The sequence below is a fragment of the Saccopteryx bilineata genome, chromosome 11 (assembly GCF_036850765.1).
Source record: "Saccopteryx bilineata isolate mSacBil1 chromosome 11, mSacBil1_pri_phased_curated, whole genome shotgun sequence".
NCBI lineage: Eukaryota > Metazoa > Chordata > Mammalia > Chiroptera > Emballonuridae > Saccopteryx > Saccopteryx bilineata.
The window spans coordinates 31451864-31477045 of record NC_089500.1 but is presented as its reverse complement, the minus strand read 5'-3'; the positions used below and the strand labels follow the sequence as shown (position 1 = coordinate 31477045).

The 25182-nt window shown below is 37.2% G+C and overlaps 1 protein-coding gene across 3 annotated transcripts in view; it reads left to right on the top strand.

Moving 5' to 3' along the window:
• KIAA1328 (KIAA1328 ortholog) overlaps positions 1-25182 on the top strand; it is a 343953-nt gene that overhangs the window by 217633 nt on the left and 101138 nt on the right. For all 3 annotated transcript variants that reach the window (XM_066246454.1, XM_066246456.1, XM_066246455.1), the window contains exons 7-8: positions 5315-5988; positions 10624-10731. In XM_066246454.1, coding sequence (XP_066102551.1) covers positions 5315-5988; positions 10624-10731 — 782 coding nt within the window. The remainder of the gene's footprint in view (positions 1-5314; positions 5989-10623; positions 10732-25182) is intronic.

The following is a 25182-nucleotide window of genomic DNA, read 5'->3' as shown; positions in this document are numbered from 1 at the left end:
GCCAGCCACAAAAGAGCATCATACATTATGAGTCCATTTATATGAAGTTCAACATAGGCAAAACTAATGGTCAGAGAAGTCAAGTTACTCCTACAAGTGTGAGGAGGTGGTATTGACTAGAAAGGGCACAAAGGAACCTTCTGGGTTAATGACAATGTTCTATAATTATATGAGCATATGCAAATGTAAGAATTCATTAAACTGTACACTTAAGGCCTGTGCATTTTATTATATATATTTAAATTATGTCTCCAGTTTAAAAAAAAAAAAACTATTGGTTTTTCTGAAAAATTCATATCAAAACCATATACCAGAGACAACAGTTTGGGATTTGTTGTTAGTTTAAGCTTTAGTTAAGAAGTTATATTTGTAAATATCATATAGGAAGCATGGAAGCAGCTCTAGAAAGAGAAACATCTATTTTTAAGACAAAGCGCTATTTGTCTTAACTCTAATAAAATAATTTCTTTTTAAAAAATTTTATCTGTTGATTTTAGAGAGAAAGGAAGGGAGAGGGAGAAGAAGGGAGAGAGAGAGAAAGAGAGAGAGAGAGAGAGAGAGAGACATTGATTTGTTTTTCCACTTATTTATGCATTCATTGGTTGCTTCCCATATGTGCCCTGACCAGGGATCAAACCTGCTATCTTGGGATATGGGGACAACGCTCTAACCAACTGAGCTACGCAGCCAGGGCTATAACTTAATTTCTTATGTTTAGATTCAAACAGGCAGTCTTCTATGTCTCCTCTCTTTCTCTTCCTTGGTAGCATATGATTCAGCCTCATCATTACCCATAACCCAATTTGAAGTTTTCTACTAAGTTGATAGAGTCAGCCTATAGTTACTGAGAATGTGCTATGTGCAAGCCCCAGCGCTATACACACGGAGGGTTTAAATAGTATAGTCTCTTCCTTCAAAAATTGTCGAGACAGAGACGTCAGTGATAGTAATAGTAGTAGTAATCATCATAATAATAGGAAACATTTTTGAGTAGTAAATTTATATTAGGCACTATTCAAACCACTTTGTATGAATTATGTAATCATCACAACAATTCTAAGAGGCAGTAAAAGGTATTGGTGTAAGACTGCCATTGTTCGTATGAAGAACCACTCTATTATCTCAACAAATTCAACTCTGGCCCAACTTGCAAACTTTATGGTAGCAAAGAAAAAGTCGATTCCTGAACTCATTCTTTTTAGAAAAGAGTTTAGTGGTAATCTATTATAACTGAACACACCCCTTGAGCATTTCTCCCCTACCTTTATCCACACGCACACATATACCCCATAATGTTTTCCTGGGTAAATATAAATTTTACCCAAACAAAGAGATTTGGGTAAATATAAGGGCTTTTTGTTTGTTAAATTAGTACCCTTATGAATTGGCATCCCTGATAACTGCCCATCTGTTGCACCACTACATTCAGTTTTGACAGAGTTGCTGTTTATAATCCTTGTTTTACTGATGAGGAAACTGAGGGTCAGGCAAATTGAGTGAAATGCTGTATTAATTTATTTCTGTGTAACAAATTATTACAGCTTTGCAGCTTAAACCAGTGCCCATTTATTATCTCTCAGTTTCTGTGGATCATGACTTCAGCTCAGCTTACTTGGGTCCTCTGCTCAGGGTCTTTGAAGGTTGCAGTCGGTGCCAGCTGGAGCTGTAGGTCCTCTTCCAAGTTCATGTGGTTGTCAATTTAGTTTCTTGAATCTGATAGTCTCATTTCCTTGCTTGCTGTTGGCTGGAGACTGCCTTCTGCTCCAGAGGTTACTGCCATACGATCCTCTCCACTGGCCCTTCACAATATGGTACCTTATTTCTTCAAGACCAATAGGAGAATCTCTGACCTTGGAGAAGGCACCTGACCCTCTTTGAAAGGGCTTACCTGATTAGGTCTGCCCACACAGGATAATCTTTTTATTCAAAGTCAGCTGATTAAAGAACCTTAGTTGCATCTGGGAAATTCCTTCTGCCATATAATGTAGCATAATCATAATCATTTCCACAAGTTCTATTCACACACAAGGGGTGGAAATAGTACCTCAAAAGAATGGCAACTTTGGGGACTGTCTTAGAATTCTGCCTACCAACATGCATAGTCACCCCTCTGCCAGTTGGCATGTATTAAAATCATTGAGTTGTACTATCTCTCAAAAACATGTTAACACGGCCCTGGCCAGTTGGCTCAGTGGTAGAGCGTCGGCCTGGTGTGCAGAAGTCCCCGGTTCGATTCCCCACCAGGGCACACAGGAGAAGCGCCCATTTGCTTCTCCACCCCTCCCCCTCTCCTTCCTCTCTGTCTCTCTCTTCCCCTCCCGCAGCCGAGGCTCCATTGGAGCAAAGATGGCCCGGGTGCTGGGGATGGCTCCTTGGCCTCTGCCCCAGGTGCTAGAGTGGCTCTGGTCGCGACAGAGTGACGCCCCGGAGGGGCAGAGCATCGCCCCTGGTGGGCGTGCTGGGTGGATCCCGGTCAGGCGCATGCAGGAGTCTGTCTGACTGTCTCTCCCCGTTTCCAGCTTCAGAAAAATACAAAAACAAAACAACAACAACAACAAAAACATGTTAACAAAAAGAAATATTTTAGAAATATTCCAAATACCTGACATTTTTGAATAATTTAACAGTCAGTACCATTAATAAATGTCGACTATGTCAGTACCTAAAAATGCACACATGTAAATAAAATGAAGGAACAAAAATCGGAATATAAAATAATACATACATACTGTCTGTTGTTAAATTAATAATAATACATGTATTAGAAAATATGTGATAATGTAAATGGCTAATTTAAGTTTCTAGAGCAAAAAAAATTATCTGTCATTTAAAATATATAACAATTATATAAAAAGGTAGTTTGTTGTACAAAGTAACAGGTGATAAATGTTAAATATCTGTGTTGACAGTAAGTGCTACTGAAGTTCACAGTAGAAAGATTGGTGTGTACTAGAGCTTCCTTTTAGGTGTACAGTAAGGCTAATTTTTTTTATGAGGTACTTTGTCATAATTTTGCTTTAGTACTAGTTCCTTCTCTGTAGCTTGTAATCTGCTCAGTGTACAGGATCATGTGTCTTCTTTGGAGAAAACCAAGTCTTCTCCCCAAATGATCAAATGATGTGGTTAATTTTTTTTTCTTTTTTTATATTTTTTCTAAGTTAATAAGCCAGGAGGCAGTCAGACAGACTCCCACATGCGCCCGACCAGGATCCACCCAGCATGCCCATCTGAGGCATTGCTCTATTGTGGCTGGAGCCATTTTAGCACCTGAGGCAGAGGCCATGGAGCCGTCCTCAGAGCCCGGGCCAACTTTGCTCCAAAGGAGCCTTGGCTGCGGGAGGGGAAGAGAGAGACAGAGAGGAAGGAGAGGGGGAGGGGTGGAGAAGCAGATGGGTGCTTCTCCTGTGTGCCCTGGTCGGGAATCAAACCCTGGACTTCCACACTCCGAGCTGATGCTCTACTGCTGAACCAACCAGCCAGGGCTGGCTCATTCTTTTTTTTTTTTTTTTTTTGTATTTTTCCGAAGCTGGAAACGGGGAGAGACAGTCAGACAGACTCCCGCATGTGCCCGACCGGGATCCACCCGGCACGCCCACCAGGGGGCGATGCTCTGCCCATCCGGGACATCACTCTGTTGCGACCAGAGCCACTCTAGCACCTGCGGCAGAGGCCAAGGAGCCATCCCCAGCGCCCGGGCCATCCTTGCTCCAATGGAGCCCCGCTGCGGGAGGGGAAGAGAGAGAGAGGAAGGAGAGGGGGAGGGGTGGAGAGGCAGATGGGCGCTTCTCCTGTGTGCCCTGGCCAGGAATCAAACCCGGGACTTCTGCACGCCAGGCCGACGCTCTACCACTGAGCCAACCGGCCAGGGCCTGGCTCATTCTTTTTTAATTAGAACTCTCTTAGAATTGCTTTAGAATCTCAAAATTTTAAGCATCATTATAATAGCCTTAGGATAGGAAACATAGTACTGTATTGCTGTATATCTGTTAGTTGACATTTTTTACCAATAAGTTCATCATTTTAACTATTGCTAAGCAAATTGATGGGATCTTTTTCCATTCTACTAGGGATCTCAACTATTTGTTTATTCTATGTCCCTAGAATAGATGAGCTTCTCAACTATTTATGAATTATTTGAAAAGAAGCTGTGGTAGCCCGAAGAGTGCCCCACCTGAAATACGCCCATGTCCTAATACCTAGAACCTGTGATGCCATTTTATATGGCCTAAGGTACTTTGTATGAAAAGAGACTTTACAACTGTGATTAAGTTTAAGATCTGGAGATGAGGAAATTATCCAGGATTACCTGAGTGAGCATAGTCTAATCAGAACAGTCCTTAGAAGAGGGATACAGAAAACAGATGTTCCCTGATACAGACCAGTGGTTCTCAAAGTGTGGTCCCAGAGTGGCAGCATCAGCATCCCCTCGTGACTTGCTGCAAATGTAGGTTCCTCCGCTCTGCTCTCACCTTGTAGAATTGGAAACTCTGGAGGCGAAGCCCAGCAATTCACGTTTAGCAAGCCCTCTAGGTGACTGATACCTGTATGTTTGAGAATCACTGATCTGCACTAAGTTTTGTTCTCCCCAATAGTACAAGTGTGAAGCTAAATGCTAGGAAAGCTCACTCTGTTGGCCTGTCCAAGGTGATTTGCAACTGCTTCCTTTCTGCCTGAGTTTTATCAGGCTGTAATCACTTGAACAGCTTAATTGAAGAATCACTTAAGTTTATCGCTGAAATTAAACATGTTTTGTATTTAACCACTTTTGATTAGAATTGTATTTTGTTGAAAGTGTTGGTTTTATCTGTGTGCTGTAAAAATATTTATAAAAACTCATCAAATTTCTAGCTGTAACCAATATCCTATTTAGTTTAAGGTTAAAGGTTTTATATCAAATCTCATGCTGTGTAATGGCCAATCAAAGGGTATTACAAAGACTATTTAAGGTGGCTAAATGGATTTCTTGGCTTAGTGTTCAAAATTAAACATTTTAAGATACTAACATTTAATGCTTTTGCCTCTTCTCAAAGTTGATTTTATGTAACCCTCATTATTTGCAATTCCTGAAATCTTGCTTAAGCAGTAAATAGCAACCCTTTCTTGTCCTTACAGATTTACTGAAATCTCAATTGTTTGAAAATGGGTTTAGCTTTGTGGCACATGTCACTTGAGCTTTGTAAATACTAGCATTTACTATTTAAGAAGACAGAACAACTTTGTTTTGGTGAAAATGTATCATTGATTTCTGAAAAGTCAAGAAAGAACTTGTTTCATTGTGCTCTTATTTGACAAGTGCTCTTGTGGTTCCTTTTAGGTATTCAATAGGAAAAGCACTCGCCAGTCTTCGTCTATGGAACTGGATGGTTCCTACTTGAGTGTAGCCAAACCACAAACCTACTATCAAACCAAGCAAAGGCCTAAGTGTGCAAACCAAGCCTCAGCTTCAGAATCCCTTGTGGAGTTCAGGAATAATTCTTTGAAACCATCAGCCCTGCATTATCCCAAACAGGACCTAGGCAGGGTGCCATTGGAAAACAGAACATGTGATTATGGATCCCCAGGGAAAAAACTAGCAGATTCAGTCCCTACAGAGAAAGACTCATCAGAGGAAGTGAGGATGAAGGAATGCCAACATCCCAAGCCTACTCTGTCTAGACTGTGTTGTGGTCATAGACTTCCTGAAAATGCAGATCATGTTCATGTTAGCCATCCTACAGACATGGCCCCTCCAGATTCCAAGGCACACCCAGAATCATGCCATTATTGTGGGTTTTCCTGGGCATCTCTGATGCATGGCCAAGGGTTACTGCAACCCAGTGAAACCGATTTCAAAAAGCAACTCTCAGAAGATAGAAGGCAGCAACTTCTGCTTCAAAAAATGGAGCTGGAAATTGAGAAGGAGCGCCTTCAGCATCTGCTGGCCCAGCAGGAGACGAAACTTCTCCTGAAACAGCAGCAGCTCCATCAATCTCGGCTGGACTACAGCTGGTGAGTCCTACCTGTTCTTTCAGCAGCGTCGTAGCCTGGAGAACGCAGGATCAAGTGACTGCGGTGTTACTGTAACAAGTGTTAGGAGCAGAGCTTCCTTGGGATCTTGGCTTTCTCAGGACATGCACAAACTATGACTGCTAAGTAAATTTCACTGTCGTTTTTGGAAGACTTGAAAGATAACCTTGTCTTCCAAAATGTTAGCTTAGAATATTTACTTTTGAGCAGTCCAGTATAATTTTTGCCAGATTTCAAAGACAATATTTTTCAATGATATTACCATTACACAAAATCCTTTGCTGTTTAATGTCATTGTAAAGAACGTTAGGCATTAAAGTTAGACTTGACATCTCAAGGTGTGGAATCCGATTGTGAAGAAGTATGAATAGCTGTCATTGTCCCATAATCATGTCCATCAACCATAATATAAAGTATAACAAATGATGGGAGCCTGCTCAATTCAGCCTTTTCCTGTTCTTTAACGGTGCTTCCCTTAACAGTTCTTCCCTAAGAACAGTGTTTCAAGAGCTAAATTGCTATTTTGATATATAGTTCAGCATACTTTTAAATGCAGTCATAAAATGTGCCATCTTAATTTATTCAAGCAAAATTAACAGTAAACCAGATACAGCTATATTTGAAACAATAAGATATCATGTTTTTTAAAGAGTAAATTTTAAGTCCAAAAATATGTGGAAAATTCCAGAAATAAAAAATTCATAATTTTCAAATTATGCACTATCCCAAGTAGCAAGATGAAATCTTTTTCCATCTCACTTCATCCCACTCAGGACATGAACTGTCCCTTTGTCCAGCATACCTACACTGTATACGATTCCTGCCTGTTAGTCACTTAGTAGCCATCTTGGTTATCAGATCGACTGTCATGGTATCACAGTGCCATGTTCAAGTCACCTTTGTTTTACTTAATAACAGCCCCAAAGTACAAGAGTAGTGATGCTGAGAATTCCAATATATCAAAGAAAAGCCAAAAGTGCTGCCTTTAAGTGAAAAGGTATGTATAGGAAGAAACATTGCATATACAATATAGGGTTCAGTATTATCCACATTTTAAGGCATCCATTAGGGGTCTTGGAAGTATTCTTCATGGATGGTGGGTGGGGAAACTATCTACCATACTTAGTTTTCTTGGAACCAAAAGCCATCGTCCTCTTTCTCTTCCTATGATCAGATGATTCTAATCATCATTGTTAAAACCTAGAGGCTTTCAAATACATGAAAATAAAGCCACTTATAACAAGATTGTCACCAAAGGCTGAAATGTTGCTTCAGTTTTATGACCCCGATTGTTAATCCTCAAATTATGTATACTCTCTTCTGATAACATCATTCAACAAACATTTACTGATGCCTATGATAGATGAGGAATGGTTCTAGGTACTTAGGATTGAAAAATAAAGTCCCGGTCAGGGCACACAGCAGAAGCAACCATCTGCTTCTTCACCCCTCTCCCTTTCCTTTCTCTCTCTCTCTCTCTCTATCTCTCTCTTCTCCTCCCACAGCCATGGCTCAGGTGGAGCAAGTTGGCCATGGACCTGTCCTCAGCACTGAGGACCTTGCCTCAGGCGATAAAGTAGCTTGATTGCTGAGCAGTGGAGCAACAGCTCCAGATGGGCAGAGCATCGCCCCATAGGAGGCTTTCTGGAAGCATCCTGGTCGTCACGCATGCAAGAATCTGTTTTTCTGTCTCCTCACCTTTCACTTAAGAAAAGAATAGACATCATGTTCATTTGAACATCATTGAATTGTCAAATAATGCTGCATAATTCAAATAATGCTGCATAATGATAATAAAGTCTTTATTGTTCTCTTGATCATCATTGCTTAGATGAGAGAGATATGGAACACAGCTTTTGAGCAAGTTTTATGTATGTATAAGTTGCAAAAATTAATATTTACATAGATTTTTATAAACTTTATTTTTAAATAATTATAGATTGACAGGAAGTTGCAAAAATAGTACAGGGAGATTGCATGTATTCTTTATTGTTTCCCCCAATGACTTTACTTACATAACTATAATACACTATCAAAACTAGTAAATTAACATTGGATAGTTCTGGATCATTTTATCACATGTGTAGATTTGTAGATTTGTGTAACCACCACTACAATCAAATATAGAACCAAGATTTCATTTGTACTGTCTCTAGAGTTTCCCTGCCCTATTCTGCCCCCACCATTCCTAACATCTGGAAACCACTAATTTGTTGTCTATTTCTAAAATTTTATCATTTGGAGAATGTTATAAAATGGAATTCCGTATTATATAAATTTTTGGTATTGGCTTTTTCCATTAAGTGTAATAATGCACTTGAGATCCATCTAGGTTATTGCATATATTGTACCTTTTGATTATTGAGTAGTATACCATATATGGTTATGCCATGAATTGTTTCACCCTTCATCTATTGAAGAACAATTTAGTTGTTTCCAGGTTCTTCTGTTAGAAATAGAACTGCTACGTACATTTTTATACAAATTTTTGTGTGAATAATGTTTTTGTTTATACACTTGAAAGCTAGGGTAATAATTGTTAGATCATAGGGTAAGTATATTTAGTTTTCTGAAATTTAGCTTATACTACACTTAATTTAAAATACTTTCCCACTAGCTGTGTAGGCGAGATCATTTCTTCATATCCTTGCCTTTCGGCATTTAGTATTGTCACAAGTTTTTACTTTTTCTCTTCTAATGTGTGCATCGTGACATCTCATTGTGGAATTTTCATTCCCCTGATGGCATTGGTGTTGAGCATCTTTGCATTTGCTTGTTTGCTCTTCTTCCATCCGCCTGGGTAAATAAATGGTCTCTTTAATATTTTTGGCCCATATTCTGATTGGATGGTTTGAGTCTCCTTTTTACTATTGAATTTTGAGAGTTATTTATTTATTCTAGATATAAGCCCTTTGTTAAATATGTGAGTTGCAAATATTTTCTCACATTCCATAGCTTGTCTTTTTAATCTCTTAACAGAATTTTTCAGAGTAAAGTTTCAATTTTGATAAAATCTGATTTATCAATTTTTTTCTTGTAGCTTATATATATATATAGCTTTATCATAAATGTTTGTTGAATAATTCAAAGCCCTTTTATGAATCAATTGATATTTCTTACTTAACCTGCTAAATATAATAGATTATACTGATTGCTATTTTAGTGTTGACCTAGAATTGCATACCTAAAATAAACCCATTTGCTCATAGTATACCATAACATTTTATGTATTACTAACTTCTATTTACAATTTTGCTAAGGATATTTGCTTTAATATTGATAAGAGATACTGGTCTATGGTTTTGTTTGTTTGTTTTGTACTGTCTTGGTCTAGTTTCAGTATCAAAGTAATATTGGTATTATTTGTTTATTTCATTCATTTCCTTATAATGTTCTTCTGATTGCTTTGGATTATCTTGCTCATTTTTTTTCTAATTTCTTAAGGTGGGAACTTATTGATTTGAGACTCTTTTTGTTTTCTAGTGGAAACATTTAGTACTATAAATTTCCTTCTCAGCACTGTTTTGACTGTATCTCACAAATTTTGGTATTTTGGGATGTTCATTTTGCAAAATATCCTCTAAGTATATCCATGTTATCCCAAATGGCAGGATTTCTTTCTCATGGATAGATAACATTCATATATATAATCCATCTTCTTTATACATTCATCTCTTGACAGACATTTAGTTCCATATCTTGACTATTGTGAATAATACTGCAGTGAACATGGGAGTGCAGATATCTTTTAAACATACTAATTTTGTTTCCTTTAGATAAGTATCTGGAAGTGGAATTGCTGTATCATATGGTAGTTCTTTTTTAAAATTTTTGAGACACTCCTATACTGTTCACCCTAATGGATGTACCAGTTTACATTCCCACCAATAATAGATGGAATTTCTTCAGGATCTTTTGGGGGAAGTTTTTCTGTAACCCAGATAAAATGTTGGTCAGTGAGCTATAGCCCCAGCTTTTTAAATGATCAGTATGAAAAGCTCCACCAATGGATACGTTGGGCAGGGTCAGTTTTACTTACTGTTACTGGAATTTACATTTTAGACTCTGGTGACCAAAAAACACTTGCTCAGCAATGGATATGGAGAAGCTTTAAATCTCTAGAGAAGATATTTAAATTGCTCCTAAAACATCTGTAATGTTGAGTTTTTAAATGATATTCTTCCCCCGTCCTCTATAAATTCTTCTGAAACTGCTTTGTCTTTATGTGTCTTTAGGAAGAAACCATTTACAATGGTACCGAGATACGAACAGACCAACATATGAATTTTTTAAGATACGAGCTGAGACTCGGTCTGTATTTTTGTTCGAGATCCAAGCGAAATTCTGAGATACGAGTCGGGAAGCTGCCGCTAGTTGGCACGTTGGCACATGAGTCCAGTATCGGCAGTTTGATATACAAGTTGACTGACTTACGAGCTCGGTTACAGAACGAATTAAATTTGTATCTCAAGGTACCACTGTATATATTTTTGGTAGATTGAGTTTTAACTTGAAAATTGCTGGATAATATACCTAGAAGAGAGTGGTCTTTCAAGAATTACCATTCAGTTTCATAGGTTCGACAGGATTAGATTTTCTCTAAATTTATTTTTACAGGTTAAGAACTCAAGCTGTATTTAAGTCACAAGAACTGGCTGCTGATAAAGAGCTTACTAAGCCGCGAGAGCTCAACCTGGATAAGAATGGGAGTGACTCTGGACCAAGGTAAAATTGAGTAGTCTATACAGGATACTGATATTAAGGATATGTTAGGTATATAGTTATAGCTCCATGCTGGTGAATCCAGTTTTCTGATCATATGAATAAATACATTCTCATTATAAAGTTTTGAAGTATATAGGAAAATTTAAAGAAGAGAATAAAAATTATTCATATTCCTACCATTTAGAATCTTTTAAACCTCTTTTCCCCTTTTCATCTTTTTTATAATTATATATTCTATATTGAGTAATAGGGATTGTACTTATACAGAACTTTATTTTTGCTTTTTTCACTACATTTTCTGATACCATTAAATTTTTATGAAAATATAGTAATTTAATTAACAAATATTTATTGTGTGACATCTGTTATTCCGTATTTATCTATAGCCTGTCATTGGTTAATACAGGGTTTTGCTTTGAAATTCTGCTTTGAAGAAATTATGCCTTTCCCTAAATAAATTATTAATTTACTTCTACCCATTTTCTTAGTATAAATTCCTATGAGTGGACTGCTAGCTCAGAGTATACATGAATCCTTTTAAGATTCTTGATTCACATTAACATGTTTCTTTCCATAAAAATTAAATCAATTTACTCCAACACTATGTTTGATCAATGAACAACTAAAGTGTTTCAACAAAGATTTGATGCTTCTCATCTGTCTCCCTTTCTGTCTGTTTGTCCCTGTCTGTCCCTCTCTCTGTCTCTCTGTCAAAAAAAACCTATGTTTGATACTTTTTCATGACATCTGAAGAATTTTTGGTGGTTATTTTTTCAAATATATATATTTTTCCCCCATTCTTTTTCTCCTCTTCTTTAAGACTATATTTACTTGTACATTGGACCTTTAGATACTACTGCTTACCCCTGACTTTCTATGAATATTTTAAAATATTTTTCTTTATTTTTTATATTGAATAGTTTACATTGATCTATCCTCAAGTTCATCAACTTTCATGTTACTTAGAGTGAATTTTTTAAATTTTCAGACATTGGGTTCTTCAGTTTTAAAATTTCTATTTGGAACTTTTTTTTAAGCTTTTTTTAAGCTTTTTTTTTTTTTTTTTTTACAGAGACAAAGAGAGAGTCAGAGAGAGGGATAGATAGAGACAGACAGGAACAGAGAGAGATGAGAAGCATCAATCATCAGTTTTTTGTTGTGACACCTTAGTTGTTCATTGATTGCTTTCTCATATGTGCCTTGACCGTGGGCCTTCAGCAGACCGAGTAACCCCTTGCTCGAGCCAGAGACCTCGGGTCCAAGCTTGTGAGCTTTTGCTCAAACCAGATGAGCCTGCGCTCAAACTGGCGACCTTGGGGTCTCGAACCTGAGTCCTCAGCATACCAGTCCAATGCTCTATCCACTGCTCCAACCCCTGATCATGCTATTTGGAACTTTGTTATAATTTTTACTTCTCTGCTGTAATTTCCTATATTATTCATTACAAACATTTTTTTTTAAGTACTTGTCTGCTAAGTATTCTGACATCTGGATCATCTTGGAGGTTTATCTCCATTGGTCAATTGGTTATGTTTTCTTGTTTCTCTGTATGTTTAGTAATTTTGGATTGTTTCTTAGTCATTGTGACTGACTATACAATTCAGTCATATTTTTCTGAACAATGTTATTTTTTTAATGCTAGCAGCCAGCTAACTTGACTGAACTCTAATTTCAAACTACTTCCCTTGAGTAAGTGACAATGAAAATTTTTACTGTTATTTTAACTTTATCTGGGATAATTGAGCCTTCCCTGTTCATGTGTAGTTCAGAGGTCAGTCAGAACTGGAAGAGCTGTTGCATAGAATTTGAATCTTTCACTCTTTCTATTAATCTGAAATTTTTTTATCCATCCTCCTGGAAATTTTTGCTTTTCTGGATTATATGCCTCTTTTGTTTGAACTACATATTCTCTTCTTTTTGGTTTATACTCATCTCCCTTAAACGTGTCATTCAATAGCTTACTGAGAAAGAGTAGAGGCAATAATTTTTAAAGATCTCATACCTCTGAAAAATGTCTTACATCTGTCTTTACATTTATTGTACAGTTTAGCTGGATATATAATTCTTGGTTGTTAATTTTTCTTCAGAATAGATTGAAGGTTGGATTTCATTACCTTCAAGTTTTTTGTGGTTTTTTTTTTTTGTCACTAATAAATTTGGTGTAGTTTGATCATTTTTTTATGTGGCTTATTCTCCATGGACACTATTACAATCTTGTCTTTCTCTGAATCATTGTAAAAATTAATACCAATGTGTACCCTTTTCCATTAATTATACTGAGTAATTAGTGGAGTCTTTCAAGTAGGAAACTTTGTTTAATTTGTAGATTCTTTGTCAGTTTTCTTCATTTCATTTTTTATGTTATTTTAATATTCTTTCTTTCCAGAAGTCTATTAATCAGCTATTGAATGTCTTGGAATCATCTCTCACTTTCTTACTTTTCTATCCAGTCTTTCATATCTGTCCCTTTTTTCTAGTTTCTAAAAGATTTTCTGAACTCTTTTTCAGCCCTTCTGTTGAATTTTTTTACTGATATAATTCCAAATAACACATTATTCTCTAAGTGTTTTTTTTATATAAGAGCCAATACTTGGGCCTGACCTGTGGTGGCGCAGTGGATAAAACGTCGACCTGAAAATGCTGAGGTCGCCGGTTCGAAACCCTGGGCTTGCCTGGGCAAGGCACATATGGGAGTTGATGCTTCCAGCTCCTCCCCCCTTCTCTCTCTCTCTGTCTCTCTCTCTCCCTCTCTCTGTCCTCTCTAAAAATGAATAAATAAATAAAAAATTTTAAAAAAAGACATTTAAAAAAAAAAGAACCAATACTTGTTTTATTTTTCTCTTATCTCTGAGGATATTAATAATAGATTTTGAAGTTTCTTTTTTCTTGGTGCCTTGTTACTATTTTCACCAAATCAAAACTTTTTTTTTTTAAAGTCTTACAATGCATATATATTTACAAACAAAGTAGTGAAAAGTTATTGAAAGCTCTCAATGCCCTGGCCAATTGGCTCAATGGTAGAGCATCAGCCTGGCATGTGGATGTCCTGGGTTTGAATCCTGGTCAGGGCACATAGGAGAAGTGCCAATCTGCTTCTCCACCCTTCCCCTTGCTTCTCTCTCTCTCTCTCTCTCCCCCTACCTTCTGCAGCCGTGGCTCAATTGGAGTAAGCTGGTGCCCAGCACTGAGGATGGCTCCATGGCCTCTACCCCAGGTGCTAAGAAGAGCTCGGTTGCTGAGCAACAAAGCAACACCTCAGATGGGCAAAGCATCACCCCCTAGTGGGCTTGCTGGGTGGATCCTGGTCAGGGTACATGTGCAGTCTGTCTCTGCCTCCCCTCCTCTCACTGAATAAATAAAAAAAAGAAAGCTCTCAGTATAAGTGAGCAGGGCTCATGAACTGATGAGCTTCATTGTGGGGTGATCAGGTAGGAACCCTGGGAATCTGCTATAGGCCCTTTCTTTTGGATAGTTGGTTTCCCTAAGGATAAATCTGCCTGAGTGGGAAGAAGGAATGGAGCATTATATAAGCTTGGCTGCCAATGTGGGGAGACCAGTGGAAGAAGGGAAATTGGACCCAGTGCTCATTATATAGACTTTCACTTAATATTCCTTTTAACTATGGTATTTCTGCCCTCAGCTGTATTTTAGACCCCCAAGATAGAGTAATTTGGGTTCAACCTCTCCAGGGGAGTAAAATTCCAATCAGGGAGAGATACTTGACAGGCTCTGGAGATAAAAGAGTGCATCTTGAATGTTTAATGCTATGCAGACTTTCAACAAATCATGCTTACAGTTCCACCTGCATTCCTACCTGGTTCCTTTTATCCCTGATCCTCTCGGGAGTGCTCTGGCATGTTTCAGCCTAACACCCTCCTTTGCAAATATTTCAGTTAGATTTTTCTACTTGGCTAGTTGAGTTTGAACTCATACATCTGCTTTATACGCTTCTAAAATTTTGTGATCGGTCTTATTTGTTGTCCATTCCTCTTCATTTTTTGCCATTACATAATTTTATGTCTCTATACTTTTACTATAATTTTTAGAGATGTCAGAAGGAATGCATTTGCTTTCAATCAGTCTTATAAATTGGCTCTTCACTGATTTTTTTTTCTTAGAGAGAGAGAGATAGGGACAGAGATGAGAAGCATCAGTTCTTCATTGCAGCTCCTTAGTTGTTTATTGATTGCTTTTTCATATGTGCCTTGACCAGTAGGCTCCAGCAGAATGAAGGACCCCTTGTTCAGGACCTTGGACTCAAGCCAGTTACCTTGGGCTTCAAACCAGTGACTTTTGGGCTCATGCCAGCAACCATAGGGTCATGTCTATGATCCCATACTCAAGCCAACAACCCCCACGCTCAAAGTGGTGAGCTCATGCTCTAGCCAGATGAGCGCATGCTCAAGCTGGCAACCTTGGAGTTTCGAACCTGGGTCCTCTCTATCCCAGTCCCATGCTCTATCCCCTGCACAATTACCTGGTCCGGCTACAGTGTTAATTATTATAAACAACATTTGTCAGTTTAATAGGTGAAAAATAGATTGCTATTGTATTTTGCAGTTATTCAATACTCAATTAAGATGAATCTTTTCTTTGTATTATTAACCCTTTGTTTTTCTATGCAGAAATTTTTATTCCTGACTATATACACATTTTTTTATATATAGGCATTACTTCTTCTTCAGTTGTTGTATAAGAACTTTTTATTACATTTTTTTATTTTAAATATTTTTTCTTATTAATGCTATTCACATTTAGCTATATCATTATATATTCACTTGCTTGCCAGAAAAGAAATTAAAATACTGGTTAGCCAAAAGAGGAGAATAACACATGTCCATAATCACATTATTAAAGGCAATCTTAATATATAACCTCTTGATAAATTCCTAGAACAATACAACCTTCTTAGACTGAGTCAAGAAGAAGAAGAAAGCTTAAACAGACCAATTAGTAGGGAAGAAATAGAAAAAACTATTAAAAACCTCCCCAAAAATAAAAGTCAAGGCCCAGACGGTTATACTCGCGAATTCTATCAAACATTCAAAGAAGACTTAGTTCCTATTCTACTCAAAGTCTTCCAAAAAATTAAAGAAGAAGCAATACTTCCAAACACATTTTATGAGGTCAACATAACTCTCATACCGAAACCAGGCAAGGACAGCACAAATAAAGAAAACTACAAACCAATATCTCTAATGAATACAGATGCTAAAATACTAAACAAAATACTAGCAAATCGAATACAACAACATATTAAAAAAGTAATACATCACGATCAAGTGGGATTCATCCCAGAATCGCAAAGATGGTTCAACATACGTAAAACGGTTAATGTAATACACCATATCAACAAAACAAAGAACAAAAACCACATGATCTTATCAATAGATGCAGAAAAGGCATTCGATAAAATACAACACAATTTTATGTTTAAGACTCTCAACAAAATGGGTATAGAAGGAAAATATCTCAACATGATAAAAGCCATATATGATAAACCATTAGCTAACATCATATTAAATAGCACAAAACTGAAGGCTTTCCCCCTTAAATCAGGAACAAGACAGGGTTGTCCACTCTCTCCACTCGTATTTAATGTGGTGCTAGAGGTTCTAGCCAGAGCAATCAGACAAGACAAAGAAATAAAAGGCATCCATATCAGAAAAGAAGAAGTAAAGGTATCACTTTTTTCAGATGATATGATCCTATACATCGAAAACCCCAAAGAATCTACAAAAAGACTACTAGAAACAATAAGCCAATACAGTAAGGTCACAGGATACAAAATTAACACACAGAAGTCCATAGCCTTTCTATATGCCAACAATGAAACATTTGAGAACGAACTCAAAAAAATAATCCCCTTCACGATTGCAACAACAACAACAAAAAAATACCTAGGAATAAACATAACAAAGAATGTAAAGGACCTATATAATGAAAACTACAAAGCATTGTTAAGGGAAATCGAAAAAGATACAATGAGATGGAAGAATATTCCTTGTTCTTGGATAGGAAGAATAAATATAATCAATATGGCCATATTACCCAAAGCAATATACAAATTTAATGCAATTTCCATCAAAATTCCAATGACATTTTTTAAAGAAATGGAACAAAAAAATCATCAGATTTATATGGAACTTTAAAAAACCCTGAATAGCCAAAGCAATCCTAAAGAAAAAGAATGAAGCTGGAGGCATTACTCTATCTGACTTCAAATTATATTATAGAGCCACGACAATCAAAACAGCAAGGTATTGGCAGAAAAATAGACACTCAGACCAATGGAACAGAATAGAACGTCCAGAAATAAAACCACATATATATGATCAAATAATTTTTGATAAAGGGGCCAACAACAGAGAATGGAGAAAAGAAAGCCTCTTCAACAAATGGTGCTGGGAAAACTGGAAAGCCACATGCAAAAGCATGAAACTCGACTACAGTTTGTCCCCTTGTACTAAAATTAATTCAAAATGGATCAAAGACTTAAATATAAGACCTGAAACAATAAAGTACATAAAAGAAAACATAGGTTCTAAACTCATGGACCTTGGTTTTAAAGAGCATTTTATGAATTTGACTCCAAAGGCAAGGGAAGAGAAGGCAAAAATAAATGAATGGGACTACATCAGACTAAGAAGTTTTTGCTCAGCAAGAGAAACTGACAACAAAATAAACAGACAGCCAACTAAATGGGAAATGATATTTTCAAACAACAGCTCAGATAAGGGCCTAATATCCAAAATATATAAAGAACTCATAAAACTCAAAAATAAACAAACAATTCAATAAAAAAATGGGAAGAGGACATGAAAAGACACTTCTCCCAGGAAGAAATACAAATGGCCAACAGATATATGAAAAGATGCTCATCTTCATTAGTTGTTAGAGAAATGCAAATCAAAACTGCAATGAGATACCACCTCACACCTGTTAGATTATCTATTATCAACAAGACAGGTAATAGCAAATGTTGGAGAGGCTGTGGAGAAAAAGGAACCCTCATCCACTGTTGGTGGGAATGTAAAGTAGTACAACCATTATGGAAGAAAGTATGGTGGTTCATCAAAAAACTGAAAATAGAACTACCTTATGACCCAGCAATCCCTCTACTGAGTATATACCCCCAAAACTCAGAGACATTGATATGTAAAGACACATGCAGCCCCCTGTTTATTGCAGCATTGTTCACAGTGGCCAAGACATGGAAACAACCAAAAAGCCCTTTAATGGAAGACTAGATAAAGAAGATGTGGCACATATACACTATGGAATACTACTCAGCCATAAGAAATGATGACATCAGATCATTTACAACAAAATGTTGGGATCTTGATAACATTATACAGAGTGAAATACGTTAATCAGAAAAAAACAAGAACTGCATTATTCCATACGTAAGTGGAACATAAAAACGAGACTAAGAGACATTGACAAGAGTGTGTTGGTTAACGGGGGGGGGGGAGAAGAGCAGAAGGGGAGGGCGAGGGGCACAAAGAAAACTAGATAGAAGGTGATGGAGGACAATCTGACTTTGGGTGATAGGTATGCAACATAATTGATTGACAAGATAACCTGGACATGTTTTCTTTGAACATATGTATCCTGATTTATTGATGTCAGCCCAGAAAATTAATAATAAAAAAATATATATTTTATATGTAACCTGTAGACCTTATTTCATTGAATATGAGGTATTTTGATATTAACATTTTGTTTCATATTCTACTTTAGTTTTTATCAAAGTGTGCTAAATTCCAAGAGAAACATTTTCTTATAAAAAGTGAAACATCAAAAGACACATCAAGAAAAGATCTGTCATCTTTCGTTCCCTATTTACTCCCCTATTCTGAATTAGTGTTGGCAGCCTGATATCCTTTTTCACCTTTCTTTATGCTTCCATATATATATATATATATATACACACACACACACACACACACACACACACACACACACACACACACACAACATCCTTAAATATTTGAAACCAAACTGTACACATACTTGTTAATTTTCCCCCTACTTAACAGTACTTTGTGGTCAGCTATAAAATTTTTAGATGTAAAACCATGGTAAGTGGAAAAATTGCCCCAAAGATGTCTGTGCCCTAATCCCTGGAACTTCTCAATATGTTACCTTACATGGTAAAGGGACTATGCAGATATGATCAAGGCAATCGACCTTGAGACAGGAAATTATCCTGCATTATCTGGGTGTTCCCAGTCTAATCACGAGTCCTGAAAAGTAAAGAACCTTTCTTTGTTGGGTCAGAGAGATGAGGTGGAAGGAGGAAGAAAGATTCCAACATGGGAATGACTTAAATTGCTATTGCTGGCTTGGAAGATGGAAGAAGGAGTTCACAAGCCGAGGAGTGGAGGTAGCCTCTAGAAGCTCAGAACTGTCATCAGCTGACAACCAGCAAGGAAATGGGGACCTCAATTACCCAATTTAAAGAAACTAAATTCTGCCAACAACCCAAATGAGCCAAGAAACATCCTCCTCTGGAGCCTACAGAAGGGAACATAGCCTTTCCTAAACCTCAGTGTTAGCCGAGTGAGGCCTGTGTTAGACTTCTGATCTATAGATCTATGGAATAATAAACTTGTGTTGTTCAAGCCACTAAACTTGTTTCTGTGTATATTGTTAATGTATCCAGCACTTCCATTGTTGGACATTCAAGTTATTTCATGTTCTTTACCTCTACATACAATGCTATAATAAGCATGACTGTATGTATTCTTGTGTTCTCCTACTTCTGTTTTATTAGAATAAATTCTCCAAAATGAAATTGCTATTTTTACATAAGTATATGCCAGTATAATTTATAATGATAAATTACAGTACTCCATACCAATTTTCTTTTCTAAAAAGTTGTAGCAATTCATACTCCCACTTGCAATTTATGAAAGTTTTCATTACTTCTGTTCAGGTGAGTGTAGTGAATGCTTTGGAAGCAAATGCTTCAGTTTAAGAAATGGGCATGCTTTAAAAGTTCAGGTACGGCCCTGGCTGGTTGGCTCAGTGGTAGAGCGTCGGCCTGGCGTGCGGGGGACCCGGGTTCAATTCCCGGCCAGGGCACATAGGAGAAGCACCCATTTGCTTCTCCACCCCCCCCTCCTTCCTCTCTGTCTCTCTCTTCCCCTCCCGCAACCAAGGCTCCATTGGAGCAAAGATGGCCCGGGCGCTGGGGATGGCTCCTTGGCCTCTGCCCCAGGCGCTAGAGTGGCTCTGGTCTCGACAGAGCGACGCCCCGGAGGGGCAGAGCATCGCCCCCTGGTGGGCAGAGCGTCCCCTGGTGGGCATGCCGGGTGGATCCCTGTTGGGCGCATGCGGGAGTCTGTCTGACTGTCTCTCCCCGTTTACAGCTTCAGAAAAATACAAAAAAAAAAAAAAAGAGTTCAGGTACATCTGGGCCTGCATGTCCTACATTCAAACAATTATGACAAAAATAAGGTAGAACTATGCACTGCTTTGAAAAAAATCTTTCCTAAAATACCTTTGATAGAGACCTTTTAAAATGTTAATTTATATCATAAGAATTTGAAGAAGTTTGACATTCGTTTGCCAGTAGAACTCCCTAGATAAAATTTAATTTTAAGCTGAATTTTGTTTATTTTGGAAATTTACATTATCTTAGTATTAAAAATACTCTGTGTATTTAAAATATTAAACTTACTCAAGTGAGGCATTAAGAATTTGGAACTAAAATAAATGAGATAACGAGGAAGTAAAAACATATTTTTTGTAATTAACAGCTCATTTTGAGTTAATTATATACAATTACCAAAATCTAATTGCAATTTATTTTCTATTATCTGTTGAAAGAATCATAGTCAAGGGAGCTTACATTGCTGCCTTCCTGCATAAATGCTATAAAATACGAATGAATAATATGTGAGGCTTTAATGACAAATAAGAGCAAATAGGGCACAGCTGAGCCAAACCATTGGAAGGTAATTATCACATGAGAGACAGTAATGACTTAAAAAGTCATCGAGTGACTCTGATGGCTTATAGGTTCTCCGATTTGTTTTTTACTTACTTAGTTTGATGTTTGTTTGTGGCTGTGCAAAGGTGACCCTTATTAAAAAAAAAAAATACCTGCTAAGTATTACAGGAGATATAATAAGTCCCTACCTTCAAGTATTCGAGTAGTAGAGTAAGGCAAATATACACATATTTATTATCTATTTAGAATATAAGGGCTATAAAAGAAATACAAATAAATTAAGAAAAGGTTTATGGAAGAGGTAATATATGGTTGAGATAAGTCCTAGAATTTTATATGTTAGGAGTGTGTTGTGTTTCACGTAGGAGAAGGCACGGAAAGAGTCTAAAGGAAGGCCACCACGCAGTAAATGTGAGGCACCACAGTGAGTACACGTAGTGTGACCAGGACAGTAAGGAAAAGAAACTAAAGATTAAATTAGTGAATTAGGTTATATTATAAAAGGCTTTAAGTATCTGACCTTAGTGATAGGAAGAATAAAAAGGTGGGGGGGGGGGCCTGACCAGGCGGTGGCGCAGTGGATCGAGCGTCGGACTGGGATGCGGAAGACCCAGGTTCAAGACCCCGAGGTCACCAGCTTGAGCGTGGGCTCATCTGGTTTGAGCAAAAAAAGCCCACCAGCGTGAACCCAAGGTCGCTGGCTCCAGCAAGGGGTTACTCAGTCTACTGAAGGCCCGCGGTCAAGGCACATATGAGAAAGCAATCAATGAACAACGAAGGTGTTGCAACGTGCAATGAAAAACTAATGATTGATGCTTCTCATCTCTCTCCGTTCCTGTCTGTCTGTCTCTGTCTATCCCTCTTTGACTCACTCGCTGTCTCTGTAAAAAAATTAAAAAAAAAAAAAAAAACCTAAAAAGGTGTGGGGGGACACACTGATTTTGTGATGAAGATGATTAATTTGATTTTGATAATTGGATCAAGAATGCCAGGTTTTAGTCTTTCCAATTATTAGCCGTGTGGCTTTAAAGATAGTACTATGTGCCTCAGTCTCCTTGCCTGTAAGTGAGAGAGTTAAAATGGGTTTTTACTAAGAGTTTCTCCCATCTCTCACAGTTTGTGATTATTAAACAGGTCAGATTTCCAGGCAAAGCTATCTAGTATATAAGTAGAATTTTGGATCTAAATGTCCTAAGAGAAATTAAAGTTAGAAATTTAGATTTTGGAGTCATCTGCATTGGTGTTATACCTCTGAGAGAGGACATTAATCTCTGAGCAAATGTTTAGAGAAATAGAAACAAAACCTTAGAAAATGCCGACATGTGAGATTCCAGAAGAATTAGATGGCAATGTGAAAAGCTGACAAAGAAGCAGGCTGTGCAGTGTCATGGAAACAAAGGAGGGAATGCAGACATGGCTCCTTGGAAAGAAACTTGATTGATGGAGTATAATTTTGAGGATAAGAATGACCTGTACATTTTTATAATCTTGGAGAAGTGGCTAGTGAAGGAAGAGATTGCAGAAAATGAATAATTGATTGAGCACCGCCCTAGAAAAGGATCACTTGTCAACGTCTCAGTTATTTCTGCTGGCTTTCTTTTTCTCTGCCTGTACCTGGACCCACCCCTTCTTTCTTCTGTCTACACATTCTCCCTGTATGACCTTATCTAGGCCCCTGGCTTTAAATATCATCCATAATCTGATGACTCCCAGATTTTTCTCTGTAGACCTGACCTTTCCTCCAATCATTAAACCCATGGATCTTGTCATCTATACAGGACTCCCACTGGACTATCTAATAGACGTCTCACAGATAACAAAGCTAAAACAGAAATCTTCTTTCCCTTTCCACCATACAGTCCACTTTCTCCCCATCCCAGCCTTCATCTCAATTAATACTAGCTTCTCAAGTCAGAAAATACCCTTGATTTCTCTCCATCCTTCCCCCTCCTCTTCTACCTCTGAAATGTATGCACTGCTCCCACCACAGTCCACATCTGGACTTGTGCAGAGGTATCCTAAGTGGTCTCCTTTATTTATTCCTGTTTTTAATCCCCTACAGTTCATTTTCCACAACTGGAAAGATCATTCAAAAATTGCAGTCTACTTCTTGGCCTAAAACTCTAAAGAATTGCTTATGTAAAAACAGAACATTTTCCCAGTTTCTCTTTCAAAATTCTTTAACATGACTGGTTCACGTGGGTGGAAAATTACTGTTTTCTACCTTAGATATGCTAGAAACCATCAGTAAAATTGTACTGTTGAGCTAAGAGACATCGTGTATAAACATAGCTAAAATAAAATGAGAAAAATATTTGCTATAATTGAATATTACATAGCCTAATACTAGAGAAAGTTTGAGAGATGAGACAGTGATCTTCCTATCCTCTCAAACTCTTCAGTGCCTTCTTCTAGGACCACATTTCAATCATTTAAAATTCTTAACATTTTGATAAATACAAGTCATCACTTAAGCATAGAATTATCATATGACCCAGTAATTCCATTCCCAGGTCACGTACATCCACACAAAGACTTATGTGTGAATGCTCACAGCAGCATTATTCATGATAGCCAGAAAGTGGAAACAAGCCAAATGTCCAGCAACTAGCAAATGGATAAACAAAATTTAGTATATCCATACAATGGAATATTTGGCAATAAAAAAGAAATAAAATGATAATACTTGCTACAACAAGGATGAAACTTGAAACTATTCTAACCGAATAATGATTACCAAAGACCACAGATTTTACCTTTCCATACATATGAAATGTCTAGAATGGGCAAGTCTACAGATAAAGGGCTTAAATTTTTGATGGCCTAATGTGCCAGTTGGTGATGGCGAGCTACTACAAATAAGCATGAGGTTTCTTTTTGTGGTGTTGGAACTGTTCCGAAGTTAGATTGTGGTTATAGTTGCACAACTATAAACTTAACCAAGAATCACTTTAAATGGGAAAATTTATGGCATATAAGTTTATTTCACTAAAACTTTAAAAATTCTTTCTCTGTTTTTAATATTGTTCAGTATTCAAAATAAACTAAGAACAAAAGAAATGGCACGAAGCTTTGCTTGCTTTCAGACTACATCAGCCTTTGTCTTTCCCCCACAAGACTTCAGCCTACTTCCTCTAGTTGGGAATTGCTTTTTCAAGCCTAATTCTTCAAGATGACATTTCATTCATACAGATACAATAATGAGACAAGTAGGAGCAAATACTATTTAGATTTTATTTATAAGACCTATGTCCTAGAAAACGATAATTTGATTTTTAAAAATTGTATTCTATATAACCAATTTTTTTTTAATAATTTTATTTTTTTAATGGGGTGACATCAATATATCAGGATACATATATTCAAAGATAACAAGTCCAGGTTATCTTGTCATTCAATTATGTTGCATACCCACCACCCAACGTCAGATTGTCCTCTGTCACCTTCTATCTTGTTTTCTTTGTGCCCCTCCCCACCCCCTATCCCTCTCCCATTCCCCCTTCCCCCCGTAACCACCACACTCTTATCAATGTCTCTTAGTTTCACTATTATGTCCCACCTACGTATGGAATAATACAGTTCCTGTTTTTTTCTGATTTACTTATTTCGCTTCGTATCATGTTATCAAGATCCCACCATTTTGCTTTAAATGTTCCGATGTCATCATTTCTTATGGCTGAGTAGTATTCCATAGTGTATATGTGCCACATCTTCTTTATCCAGTCATCTATTGATGGGCTTTTTGGTTGTTTCCATGTCCTGGCCACTGTGAACAATGCTGCAATAAACATGGGGCTGCATGTGTCCTTTACGTATCAATGTTTCTGAGTTTTTGGGGATATATACCCAGTAGAGGGATTGCTGAGTCATAAGGTAGTTCTATTTTCAGTTTTTGAGGAACCACATTACTTTCTTCATAATGGTTGTACTACCTTTACATTCCCACCAACAGTGGATGAGGTTCCTTTTCTCCACAGCCTCTCCAACATTTGCTATTACCTGACTTGCTAATAACAGCTAATCGAACAGGTGTGAGGTGGTATCTCATTGCCGTTTTGATTTGCATTTCTCTAATAGCTAAAGAAGATGAGCATCTTTTCATATATCTGTTGGCCATTTGTATTTCTTCCTGGGAGAAGTGTCTATTCATATCCTCTTCCCATTTTTTTATTGGATTGTTTGTTTGTTTGTTGTTGAGTTTTATGAGTTCTTTGTATATTTTGGATATTAGGCCCTTATCTGAGCTGTTGTTTGAAAATATCATTTCCCATTTAGTTGGCTTTCTGTTTATTTTGTTATCAGTTTCTCTTGCTGAGCAAAAACTTCTTAGTCTGATGTAGTCCCATTCATTAATTTTTGCCTTCACTTCTCTTGCCATTGGAGTCAAATTCATAAAATGCTCTTTAAAACCCAGGTCCATGAGTTGAGTACCTATGTCTTCTTCTATGTACTTAATTGTTTCAGGTCTTATGTTTAGATCTTTGACTCCC